At 36.3% G+C, this 12,500-nt stretch overlaps 1 protein-coding gene and 1 long non-coding RNA gene across 8 annotated transcripts in view; one reads left to right on the forward strand and one right to left on the reverse strand.

Moving 5' to 3' along the window:
* LOC137645610 (uncharacterized) overlaps positions 1-10,949 on the forward strand; it is a 21,759-nt gene extending 10,810 nt beyond the window's left edge. For 3 of the 6 annotated variants that reach the window (XM_068378413.1, XM_068378412.1, XM_068378414.1), the window contains 6 exons: positions 3,578-3,767; positions 5,107-5,314; positions 6,789-6,985; positions 8,243-8,438; positions 9,134-9,309; positions 10,267-10,949. In XM_068378413.1, the coding sequence (XP_068234514.1) occupies positions 3,578-3,767; positions 5,107-5,314; positions 6,789-6,985; positions 8,243-8,438; positions 9,134-9,309; positions 10,267-10,429 (1,130 nt within the window). In that variant the 3' untranslated portion in view covers positions 10,430-10,949. The remainder of the gene's footprint in view (positions 1-3,577; positions 3,768-5,106; positions 5,315-6,788; positions 6,986-8,242; positions 8,439-9,133; positions 9,310-10,266) is intronic. The other 3 variants (XM_068378411.1, XM_068378410.1, XM_068378409.1) reach the window with 1 other exon arrangement.
* The window catches only part of LOC137644811 (uncharacterized), a 790,433-nt gene that overhangs the window by 57,997 nt on the left and 719,936 nt on the right, over positions 1-12,500 (reverse strand). The window lies entirely within an intron of this gene.

A 12,500-nucleotide genomic window follows, 5' to 3' on the forward strand; every position in this document is an offset into this window, starting at 1 on the left:
AGAGAGAGAGAGAGAGAGAGAGAGAGAGAGAGAGAGAGAGAGAGAGAGAGAGAGAGAGAGACGAAACCCACTAACACATATCGATTCAAATAAATACACAAATTACAGAAATGGCTGCCAACTCCACAATCTGCAAGATTAAGTGAACACTCCTAAATTGTCGCAAATAAAAAGTGTCAACATAATTTTTATGAATTCTGTTCTGCCAACAGACAGACATTGGCATCATACGTTTTTCTCGATGTATGTTTAACTTTGATTTCCCAGTTCCAATTTATCCATTTTTTTTCTTTTCTAAGTAAAATTTTATTCTAAAATGTTTTTAAACGGAACTGGCAACGAATTTCTATACCATCAGGGTAAAATTTAAATCTCCAACTAATCAGAAAATTACAAAGCGGAACGTAAACTTTGATTTATACTTCATTTAAAAACAAGTTAAATTTTTCTTTCTTAATCGCACCCTCCACAAATTTCTTTTATTTTAAATCATTAATCCAAATCGTTATGGTTTTTGTCACTATTCAAGAAGATAATTAGAGGTTCACATTCCTTTACTTTTTCCCCATTTTGATACCTATGTTGAGGGGTCGGTTGTCTGATTCACCCTCTCCAACTGTCTTCCCCACCGTTATCCCTACATTAAGGGGTCGATTGCCTGATGCACTGTCTCCAATCTTCTTTCCAACCGTTATCCCTACATTAAGGGGTCGATTGCCTGATGCGCTGTCTCCAATCTTCTTTGCCATCGTTATCCCTACATTAAGGGGTAGAGTGCCTGATGCGCCCTCTCCAATCTCCTTCACCTCCGTTATCTCTACATTAAGGGGTTGATTGCCTGATGTGCCCTCTCCAATCTTCTTTACCTCTGCTATCTGTACATTAAGGGGTTGGTTGCCTAAAGTGCCCTCTCCAATCTTCTTTGCCACCGTTATCCTTACATTAAGGGGTCGATTGCCTGATATGACCTCTCCAATCTTCTTCCGCACCATTATCTGTACATTAAGGAGTCGGTTGCCTGATGCGCCGTCTCCAATCTTCTTTCCCACCGTTATCCCTACATTAAGGGGTCTGTTGCCTGATTCGCCCTCTCCAATCTTCTTCCCCACTGTTATCCCTACATTAAGGGGTCTGTTGCCTGATTCGCCCTCTCCAATCTTCTTCCCCACTGTTATCCCTACATTAAGGGGTCTGTTGCCTGATTCACCCTCTCCAATCTTCTTCCCCACTGTTATCCTTACATTAAGGGGTCGGTTGCCCGATTCGCCCTCTCCAATCTTCTTCCACACCATTATCCCTACATTAAGGGGTCTGTTGCCTGATGCGCTGTCTCCAATCTTCTTTCCCACCGTTATCTGTACATTAAGGGGTCGACTGCCTGATGCGCCCTCTCCAATTTTCTTTCCCTCCGTTATCTGTACATTAAAGAGTCGGTTACCTGATGCGCTGTCTCCAATTTTCTTTTCCACGGTTATCCCTACATTAGGGGGTAGATTGTCTGATACGCCCTCTCCAATCTTCTTCACCTCTGCTATCTGTATATTAAGGGGTCGGTTGCCTGAAAGGCCCTCTCCAATCTTCTTTGCCACCGTTATCCCTACATTAAGGGGTCGATTGCCTGATGCGCTGTCTCCAATCTTCTTTCCCACCGTTATCCCTACATTAAGGGGTCGATTGCCTGATGCGCTGTCTCCAATCTTCTTTCCAACCGTTATCCCTACATTAAGGGGTCGATTGACTGATGCGCTGTCTCCAATCTTCTTTCCAACCGTTATCCCTACATTAAGGGGTCGACTGCCTGATACGCCCTCTCCAATTTTCTTTCCCTCCGTTATCTGTACATTAAGGGGTCGGTTACCTGATGCGCTGTCTCCAATTTTCTTTCCAACCGTTATCCCTACATTAAGGGGTTGATTGCCTGATTGACCCTCTCCAATCTTCTTCCCCACTGTTATCCCTACATTAAGGGGTCGGTTGCCTGATGCGCTATGTCCATTATTCTTTCCCAGTGTTATCAATACATTAAGGGGTCGATTGTCTGATGTGCCCTCTCCAGTCTTCTTTCCCACAGTTATCTGTACATTAAGGGGTCGGTTGCCTGATGCGCCCTTTCCAATCATCTTTCCCACCGTTATCCCTACTTTAAGGGGTCAGTTTCCTGATGCACCCTCTCCAATCTTCTTTCCCACTGTTATCCTTACACTAACGGGTCGGTTGCCTGATGCGCCCTCTCTAATCTTCTTTCCCACCATTATCCCTACATTAAGGAGTTGGTTTCCTGATGCGCCCTCTCCAAATCTTCTTTTCCAATGTTACCCATACATTAATGGGTCGCTTGCCTGATGCACCCTCTCCAATCTTCTTTCCCACTGTTATCCTTATATTAAAGGGTCAGTTGCCTGATGCGCCCTCTCTAATCTTCTTTCCCACTGTTATCGCTACATTAAGGAGTCGGTTGCCTGATGCACCCTCTCAAATCTTCTATACCACCGTTATCCCTACTTTAAGGGGTCAGTTGCCTGATGCGCCCTCTCCAATCTTCTTTCCCACTGTTATCCGTACATTATGGAGTTGGATGCCTGATGCGCCCTTTCCAATCATCTTCTTTCCCACCCTTATCCCTAAATTAAGGGGTCTGTTTCCTGATGCGCCTTCTCCAATGCCTTCTATCAAAGGCATCTTCTTTCACCTAACCTCTTTTCTCCATATCATCCTTCACCTTATTTCACCATCTAATTCTCTACCTCTTTCGATCATCTCCCCATAACAGGCTCCTCCCAAGTCCTCCTCACTCCTTCCTCACTATCCATCCTCAATCCATTCCTTACCTTCCATGTCAATTTGTTATCATGCAATTCAAAGATGAACAAGAACTCTATTAAATGAAGGTGAATATGAATAAATGTATATCTATTTAATATACAGCCCCTTAACAAACGCCTGAAGTCGTCAGTTTTCAACTATTATTATTATTATTATTATTATCAATAGCTAGGCTACAACCCTCTTGGTAGAAACAGAATGCTACAAGCCCAAGGGCTCCAACAGGAAAAATAGCCTAGTGAGGAAAAGATAATTAAATAAATAACTATATGAGAGTAATGAGTCTAAAGAATAATAATTATTGAATATCTTAAGATCAGTAGCAACATTAAAATAGATGTCATGTATAAACAATGAAGTGAGACATGTCAGCCTCTTCAAAATAAAAACATTCCCTGCATGTTTGAGCTATCAACAGACAGTTGATTTTTATTATTAATATCATTATTACTTGCTAAGCTACGACCCTAGTTGGAAAAGTAGGGTGCTATAAGTCCAAGGGCTCCAACAGGAAAAATAGCTCGGTGAGGAAAGGAAATAAGGCAATAAACTACAAGAGAAATAATGGGACAATAAAAAAAATATATTAAGAACATTAACATTAAAAAAAAAATATTTTCCCTGATTTTATGCTCATAATTTTTATAATTCCTATTTGCTAGAGGCAGCAGGTACATCGCTTTCTGATTGATCATTTTCAAATAGTAACAGACAGATTACAAAATCCCTTACTCCACTAACTTTTACCATCTAGGAACAAGGCCAGTTATCCACCTCCGCAAGTGGAGCAAACATGGATGCCCTTCCAAGGACGCGTTGAGTGGGTTCTCCAGTTCAAGGGACTCCATCAAGATTGAGTACGACCTTACCAACGAAGACGGATCAAACCAGACAGTCGAAGAGACACTTGTCATCAAAGTGTTACCTTCGGATAAAGTAATGGCGTAAGTAAAAAAAAATACAAATACAAATACAATTCTTTTAAAATGTGATCAGTGTTACCTTCGGATAAAGTAATGGCGTAAGTAAAAAAAAAAAATACAAATACAAATACAATTCTTTTAAAATATCATCAAAGCGTTACCTTCGGATAAAGTAATGGCGTAAGTTAAAAAAAAATAAAAATACAAATACAATTCTTTTAAAATGTCATTTAAGTGTCACCTTCGGATAAAGTATTGGCGCAAGTAAAATAAAAATAAAAATAAAAAAAAAATGTCTACAGTATCATGAATGTGTTATTTTCAGATAAAGTAATGGCGTAACATAAAAAATATTTTTTTTTCAAAAGTGTCATTAAAGTGTTACCTTCGGATAAAGTAATGGCGTAGGTAAAAAAAAAATAAAAATAAAAAATTTCTTTTCAAATGTGTCATTTAAGTATTACCTTCCGATAAAGTAATGGGGTAAGTAAAAAAACATAAAAATAAAAACATTTCTTAAGTGTTACTGTGTGTTATTTTCGGATCAAGTAATGACGTTAATAAAAAATAAAAATAAAACAAAAACAAAATTTCAAAAGTGTGATTAAAGTGTTACCTGCTGATAGAGTAATGGCTAAGTTGAAAGAAATAGCATTCAAAATAAAAAAATTTTCACAGGATTATGTTGAAACGTTGGGTATCCCATCACCCATCAGAATAATAGGCCTTTTGTCTTACTGCAATGTTGATCTAAAATGCACACGATCGAGCATGCCCGACGGGCAAACAGTGATACCAGACCACAATAGTTAGTAAGAATGAGGGTTAATGACGCCAGAAGCGGGAAAACCACAGACAGGGATCTGGCATCATACAGTGTTGCCAGATCCCTGCCTTTAGTTTTCCCGCTTCTGACGTCATGAACCCTCATTTTCACTAACTATTGTGGTCTGGTATCACTGTTTGCCCGTCGGGCATGCTCAATCGTGTGGACAGGGCTTTATACAGGTGACTATTTTCTTTAAAATTCTTAGCATTGTGTATTATACAAATCCTGTAGCTAATAATAACCTATTTCATCTAATGATAAATAATCTCTACGCCAAAAATAAACACTTGATTTTAAACCTGTTTTGATTTGCACGCAAAGCAGAGAGTTAAAACATTTGCAACACAAATGTTACAAAAAAATTTATTGTTGCTTTAACAAATGCATGAACTTATGACCTTTATTGGTAAGCAGAATATTCAAGAACTCCAAGTAAGCAATAAGCTCTAAGATATCAGCCATACGTTAAGCGAACACCTTTTCAAACACCTATTATTTCTAATGAAACCAATTTAATACTTTCAAACACAGGAAACTCTTAACAGACGAAAAGATGCACCACGTGGAAGTGGGCCAATATAAGACTTTTCTGAAAACCCTTCAGACCTGGGAACGAGAAAGAAAAGGACCAGGAAAACTTGCTATAATGGAAGAACTGGTTCCTCCTCATGCCCTGGCAGTCAGCACAAACACGCACTTCACTATTGCCATGCCAGATCTCCGATACCAGGGCTATGAGGTATTATTATTATTATTATTATTATTATTGCTATATTTGTTGTTGTTGTTGTTGTTTTATTTGTTGATGTTGTTGTTGTTTTATTTGTTGATGTTGTTGTTGCTGTTCAATTTGTTGATGATGATATTGCTGTTGTTGTTGTTTAACTTGTTGATGATGATGTTTTTGTTTTATTTGTTGTTGATGATGATACTATTATTATTATCATTATTATTATTATTATCATTATTATTATTACTTGCTAAGCTACAACCCTAGTTGGAAAAGCAAGGTGCTACAAACCGTAGGGCTCCAACAGGGAAAATAGCTCAGTGAGGAAAGGAAATAAGTAAATAAACTACTAGAGCAGTAGTGAACAATAGAAAATATTTTAAGAACAGTAACATTAAAATGAATCTTTCATATATAAACTATAAAAACTTTTAAACAAACTAAGAGGAAGAGAAATAAGATAGTGAAGTGTGCCCGAGTGTACCCTCAAGCAATGTAACTCTAACCCAAGACAGTGGAAGACCATGGTACAGAGGCTATAGCACTATCAAGGACAAAGACACCTCTTTATCTACGCATTCCATTGTTTTATACTTCTTTTTTTTTTTTAATTGAAGTTCTACAAATTAGTAAAAGAGATGGGGGGGGGGGGTTTGTCCTGAAACTTAAGTGGCTTCAGTATCCTCGTGACCACTTAGCAGGTTCACAAAGGCGCCAGGGCAACAGCCACCCGTTCAAATACTACCGCTAGATTGCTATTGGGTTCATTGACTGGCCAGATTGTACTATATTGGATCTTTATATCTGGTTATGGCTCATTTTCCCTTTTGCCTACATATACACCAAATAGTCTGGTCTCTTCTTTCCACATTCTCCTCTGTTAACATACACCTGACAACACTGAGATTTCCAAACAATTCTTCTTCGCTCAAGGGGTTGATTACTGCATTGTAATTGTTTAATAGCCACTTTTCTCTTGGTAAGGGTAGAAATGATTTTTTTTAGCTTTGGTAAGCAGCTCTTTTAGGAGAAGGACACTCCATAATCAAACCACTGTTCTCTAGTCTTGGGTAGTGCTATAGCTTCTGTAACAATGTCCTCTACTATCTTGGGTTATAGTTCTCTTGCTTGAGGGTACACTCACGCACACTAATCTATCTTATTTCTCTTCCTCTTGTTTTAAAGTTTTCATAGTTTAAATGAGATTTATTTTGATGCTGTAACTTTTCTTAAAATATTTCATTTTAATTGTTCATTATCTCTCTTGTATTCTATCTATTTGCTTATTTCCTTTCCTCACTGGGCTATTTTCCTTTTTGAAGCCGTTGGGCTTATAGCATCCTGCTTTTCCAACTTAGCAAGTAATAATAATAATAATAATAATAATAATAATAATAATAATAATAATAATGATGATGATGATGTGTTGGTGTTGAGTCCTGGAACATAAGTAGCTTCAATTTTCCCCTTGCCCACTTTCCAGATCATGAATTTTGATCTAGGGCTAAGCGAGAAACAACTCCTGGCGACGGCAGAGAAACTTGGCACCTACCACGGAACTGGAGTTGCATTCAAGATAATAACGGGGATTAACCCGGGGGAGACCTTCCCCCAATGTTTTCACGAGGCAAGTGTCAACAGTCCGGCCTTTACTGTGTTTGCTGCTCCATGCTTTGAACAGTGAGTTGTAAACCATTTTTTTTTTTTTTGGTGGGGAGGGGGTAATTCCATTATTAGTATTAGCAGTGTAGTACAAATTACCTACTTGAATCTGTATAACTTTAAAAGTTCCAACTTGCAGCAAATGTTATGTTGAACAGGCTGACATAAGTCTTTTCCAACTAGGGTTGTAGCTTGGCAAGTAATAATAATAATAATAATGATATCTGTTTTGATATTATTATTATTATTATTATTATTACCTGCTAAGCTACAACCCTAGTTGGAAAAGAAGGATGATATAAGCCCAGGGAAATTAGCCCAGTGAGGAAAGGAAAAAAAAGAAATTTTAAGAACAGTAACATCAAAATAAATAACTCCTATATAAACTATAAAAAGTTTTAACAAAACAAGAGGAGGAGAAATAAGATAGAATAGTGTGCCCGAGTGTACCCTCAAGCAAGAGAACTCTACCCCAAGACAGTGGACCATGTTACAGAGGCTATGGCACTACCCGAAACTAGAGAACAATGGTTTGATTTTGGAGCTGCTTACCAGGTAAGGGTAAGTCTCTTTTACCCTTACCTAGAGGAAAGTGGCTACTGCACAATGACAGTCCAGTAGTTTACACCTTGGGTGAAGATTTGTTTGGTAGTCTAACGTGTTGTCAGGTGTATAAGGACAGAGGAGAATATGTAAATAATAGGCCAAACTATTCGGTGTATGTGCAGGCAAAGGGAAAATTAACCGTAACCAGAGAGAAGGATTCAATGTAGAACTGAATAGACCAGACTATCCGGTGTCTGTATAGGCAAAGGGAAAATGAACTGTAACAAGAGAGAAGGATCCAATATAGTACTGAATAGGCCAGACTACTCGGCGTATGTGTAGGCACACGGAAAATGAACCGTAACCAGAGAGAAGGATCCAATATAGTACTGAATAGGCCAGACTATTCGGTGTATGTGCAGGCAAGGGGAAAATTACCCGTAACCAGAGAGAAGGATCCAATGTAGTACAGAATAGGCCAGACTACTCGGTGTATGTGTAGGCACAAGGAAAATGAACAGTAACCAGAGAGAAGAATTCAATATAGTAGTGAATAGTCCAGACTATTCGGTGTATGTAGGCAAAGGGAAAATGACCCGTAACCACAGAAATGGATCCAAAGTAGTACTGTCTGGCCAGTCAAAGGTTAGTTTACCAAATCGATAAATTTCACTTAATACATTTTAAACCTTCACTGAATGCAATACCTTTAATTTCCTTCCTTTGCAGGTTTAAGAAGGACTGGTCTCAGGATCCCACGAAGACAGACCTTCTGAAAAAGCTTCAAGTATATGAAGATATCTTAGTGGATTTTGTAGTAAATAATTTGAAAGCCAAAGAACCTTTCGCAACAGCTCTGCACGGCGACCTCCAGTCTTCAAATATGTTTTTCAAAGAGGAATCTAACGGAGAGATAAGTCTCAAGGTAAGTACTATAAGAAATAGGCAGTAATGCAGCCACTACAATGTTTAGAACACTTTCCGAGCCTTTCCGAGGGCTAAAATCACTTGCTAAACCATCTCTCCTTCTCATGTAGACTCTGAACATCCTCTACAATGTTTAGAATACTTCCATTAAAGATAAAATTACTACTATGTCATTTCTCAGACAGCCTCTATAATATGTACATTTTGCCGCAATATATATATATATATATATATATATATATATATATCCTGGAATAAATGTTGCCAGGTATTTACCGTTTTAAAAACTGATATAATCATGTAAAAGAGTGACATTAAGGTCACCAACCGGTATAAGATAATAACGTAGATTAACAATTACAGTATCCTGTATTTTACTGAAATACGGATGAGAACAGTATATTTTTAAGGAGAATATCCGATTAAAATTGCGTTGTTTTTAACAGCGTGTGGTAAGCAATACCAATCATATCTCATAAAAATTAATATATAATCCTGGAAATCCAATCGTGCAAATCAATTTAGGAAAACCTTATCATTAACGAACAAAACAAAAACACCACATGAATGTGTAAATTCTACTCTCGCAAAACAAAAACTCCACATGAATGTGTAAACTCTACTCATCCAAAGGGGATTTAATAAACATTGGAATTTCGAAATGTAACGTCGATCTTGTATCTTTTCTTCCAGCTGATCGATTGGGCCACGGCCCGCTACTCTCAAGGAACAGTCGATCTCGCTTACCTGCTGAATATTTCAGTCGACACCGAGATAAGGCGGAAGGCTACCCCAAAAGCTATTGATATGTACTTCAACGCTTTCAACATGGCTTTAGAAGACCTAGGAGCAGACATTTCTTATCCAAGGTATCAGCGTCTTATTCATAGCAAACATATACATGTATGTGTATATAGATATGTATATATGTTTATGTACATCATGTGTGTATATGAATTCAAATAAGTCATATATTTTACTACCTTGATATCTCGATTCTCTTTTATACCTCGGGATCAGAAACGCAAAGGAGGAAGCAACTCAAAGATAATAGCTTCTGGCCGGCCGGGGAATCGAACTCTGGCCCAGGAAACTGGTAGGACAGTGACATACCACTGTGGATAAATGGTACGTCACTGTCCTGAACCAGGGCTCAAGTCCTCAGATGGCCAGAAGCTATTATCTTTGAGTTGATTCCGTCTTAGGTCTCTGATCCCGAGGTATAAGAGAGAATCCAGATATCAAGATAGTAAAATATATGGCTTATTTGAATATGAAAATCACGTCTAAATGTGCAATATATACATACATACATATATACACACACATATATATATGTATGTATATATATAATACATATATGAATATACATATTTATACTGTATATAAATTTATATAGATATACTTAATTCTATATGGAAGAAATAAGTATTCATGATATTAAATGGTACTGTTATATGTATGTATAAGGTACATGTATACATACACACATACGATATATATATACACACACACACACACACATATACATATATATATATATATATATACACACACACATTTCTATGTATATGTATACACATAATCATCATAACTTTACAAAAAAATCTTTCAAGTTTACAACTACTTTATACAGTACAATATTATAATTAGTATCTTTTACTATGATGCTGAAACTACTAGCATGAGAATAAATGAAAAAAAAAAAAAGTTTAGTTCATAAACTAAAATTGTCTACAAAGGAAAAGGAAAAAGACCAGTAATTAAAAAAAAATACAAATCAATTAAACTAATCTCAACCTTTCCCTCCATTTTTCATACGCAAGATCGACATTCGAAAAAGATTTGAAGATGGCCATGCAGAACATCGTCATCTGGAGCATAATGTGCAACAACGTATTCTCAACATCAGAAAAAATGAAGAAAAGACTTGATGCTATTGTCACCGATGTTCTCACCAACCCTGACATAGAGCTGCCTACTCTATGATGGTTTGCATTAGCAAAATAATTCATTTACGTGCACTGTAATTGTTCGGTGGCCAATTTCCTCTTGGTAAGGGTAGAGAGACATTAGCTATGGTAAGCATCACTTCTGGGAGGAGGACCCTCCAAAATTATTCCATTGTTCTCTAGTCTTGGACAGTTCCATAGCCTCTGTACCATAGTCTTACACTGTCTTGGGTTAGAGTTCTCTTGCTTGAGGGTACACTCGGTCACACTATTCTCTTCCTCTTGTTTTGTTATAGTTTATATATTATATATTTATTTCAATGTTGTTACTCTTTAAAATATTCTATTTTTCCTAGTTTCCTTTCCTCACAGGGCTATTTTTCAGTGTTGGAGCCCCTGGGCTTATAGCATCCTGCTTTTCCAACTAGGGTTGTAGCTTAATAAGTAATAAAAATAATATGATAATATTAAGAAAAAGGAATAGGATGTAATTATCCAGAGATATCCGAAGTATCCTATTTCTTGAAATAAAAAATAAGCAAAAGCCTTGATTTTTCCCCTCACCAACCCTGACATAGAGCTGCCAAACTGTAAGATGGTTTGCACTAACAAAACAATTCACTTAACTCTTGCTTGAGGATATATTCGGGCACGCTGTTCCATCTTATTTCTCCTCCTCATGGGTTTTATTTTAATTTTTTTTATTGTTTAGAGAGATTACAAAATACTATGGTATCTATAAAGGTTATGCCTGTCTAAAGGAGAGATTTCAAAATATAATGGTATCTATAATGGTTATCCCCGTCTAAAGGAGATTTGAAAACGTCAAGATAGTCATATATATATATATATATATATATATATATATATATATATATATATATATATATATATATGCGTAAAAATCACAGGAAAACATGATGCTCAGATGCAGAAGAACCACAGGGAAAATGAAAATACGAAATATACGCTTAAGTCCTGACTAGTTTCGTGATACTTCTTCAGAGGACTGATTTATTGAGAGAGGTTTCTTTACACTTTATAGGGAAAGCAAACGTACGAACATACATATAGAGATTAAGAGAACAATGACACTCCCTTTATATAGATAAGGCTACCGTGTTTTCATATAAACTGTACTGAAAGTCAAAAAAAACAAGAATTTACCCGCCACTAGATGACCCTCTTTGGCAGGTGTCTAATGATCTTGGGGACTCCGCCCACTTGACCCAGGTAGCTGGTAAGGGAGTGTCATTGTTCTCTTAATCTCTATATGTATGTTCGTACGTTTGCTTTCCCTATAAAATGTAAAGAAACCTCTCTCAATAAATCAGTCCTCTGAAGAATTATCACGAAACTAGTCAGGACTTAAGCGTATATTTCGTATTTTCATTTTCCCTGTGGTTCTTCTGCATATATATATATATATATATATACATACATATATATGTAATATATATATATATATATATATATATATATATATATATATATATACTGTATATATATATATATATATATATATATATACATTGAAGCAATCCATCTAAGTTAATGTTGCTACTGTTCTTAAAATATTTTGTTTTGTTTGTTTATTACTTCACTGGTAGTTTATTTCCTCGTTTCCTTTCCTCACTGGGCTATTTTTCCCTGTTGGAGCAATTGGGCTTGTAGCATCTTGCTTTTCCAACTAGGGTTGTAGCTTAGATTGTAATAATAATCAATATAACAAGAGACGTAACGTAATGATATTCATAAAAGCAGAACAGTATAAAATTATCCGGAGATGTTCGACATATATTTCTTAAAAATAAAAACATAAATAAAAAAACAAAAGAAATAAGTTTATTTGTATATTTTATAACGTCTATTTTAACTGATAAGATTATAATCCATAATTTCTGGAATGATTTTAACATTTCGGAAAAGATATTTTGGTTAATTCAATTAATTCAACATAGCTTTCAATTTTATGCTAGGAATTAATTTAATATCTCTTAAAACTTTACGTTAATGTAAACTAAAATACTGATAATAAAAAAGCTGCTTCAAATCATCCAATAATGAAAGCAGTTGAGAGAGAAAAAAGTAATATATAATAGTAATAT

This window comes from Palaemon carinicauda, chromosome 8, assembly GCF_036898095.1.
Source record: "Palaemon carinicauda isolate YSFRI2023 chromosome 8, ASM3689809v2, whole genome shotgun sequence".
Lineage (NCBI taxonomy): Eukaryota > Metazoa > Arthropoda > Malacostraca > Decapoda > Palaemonidae > Palaemon > Palaemon carinicauda.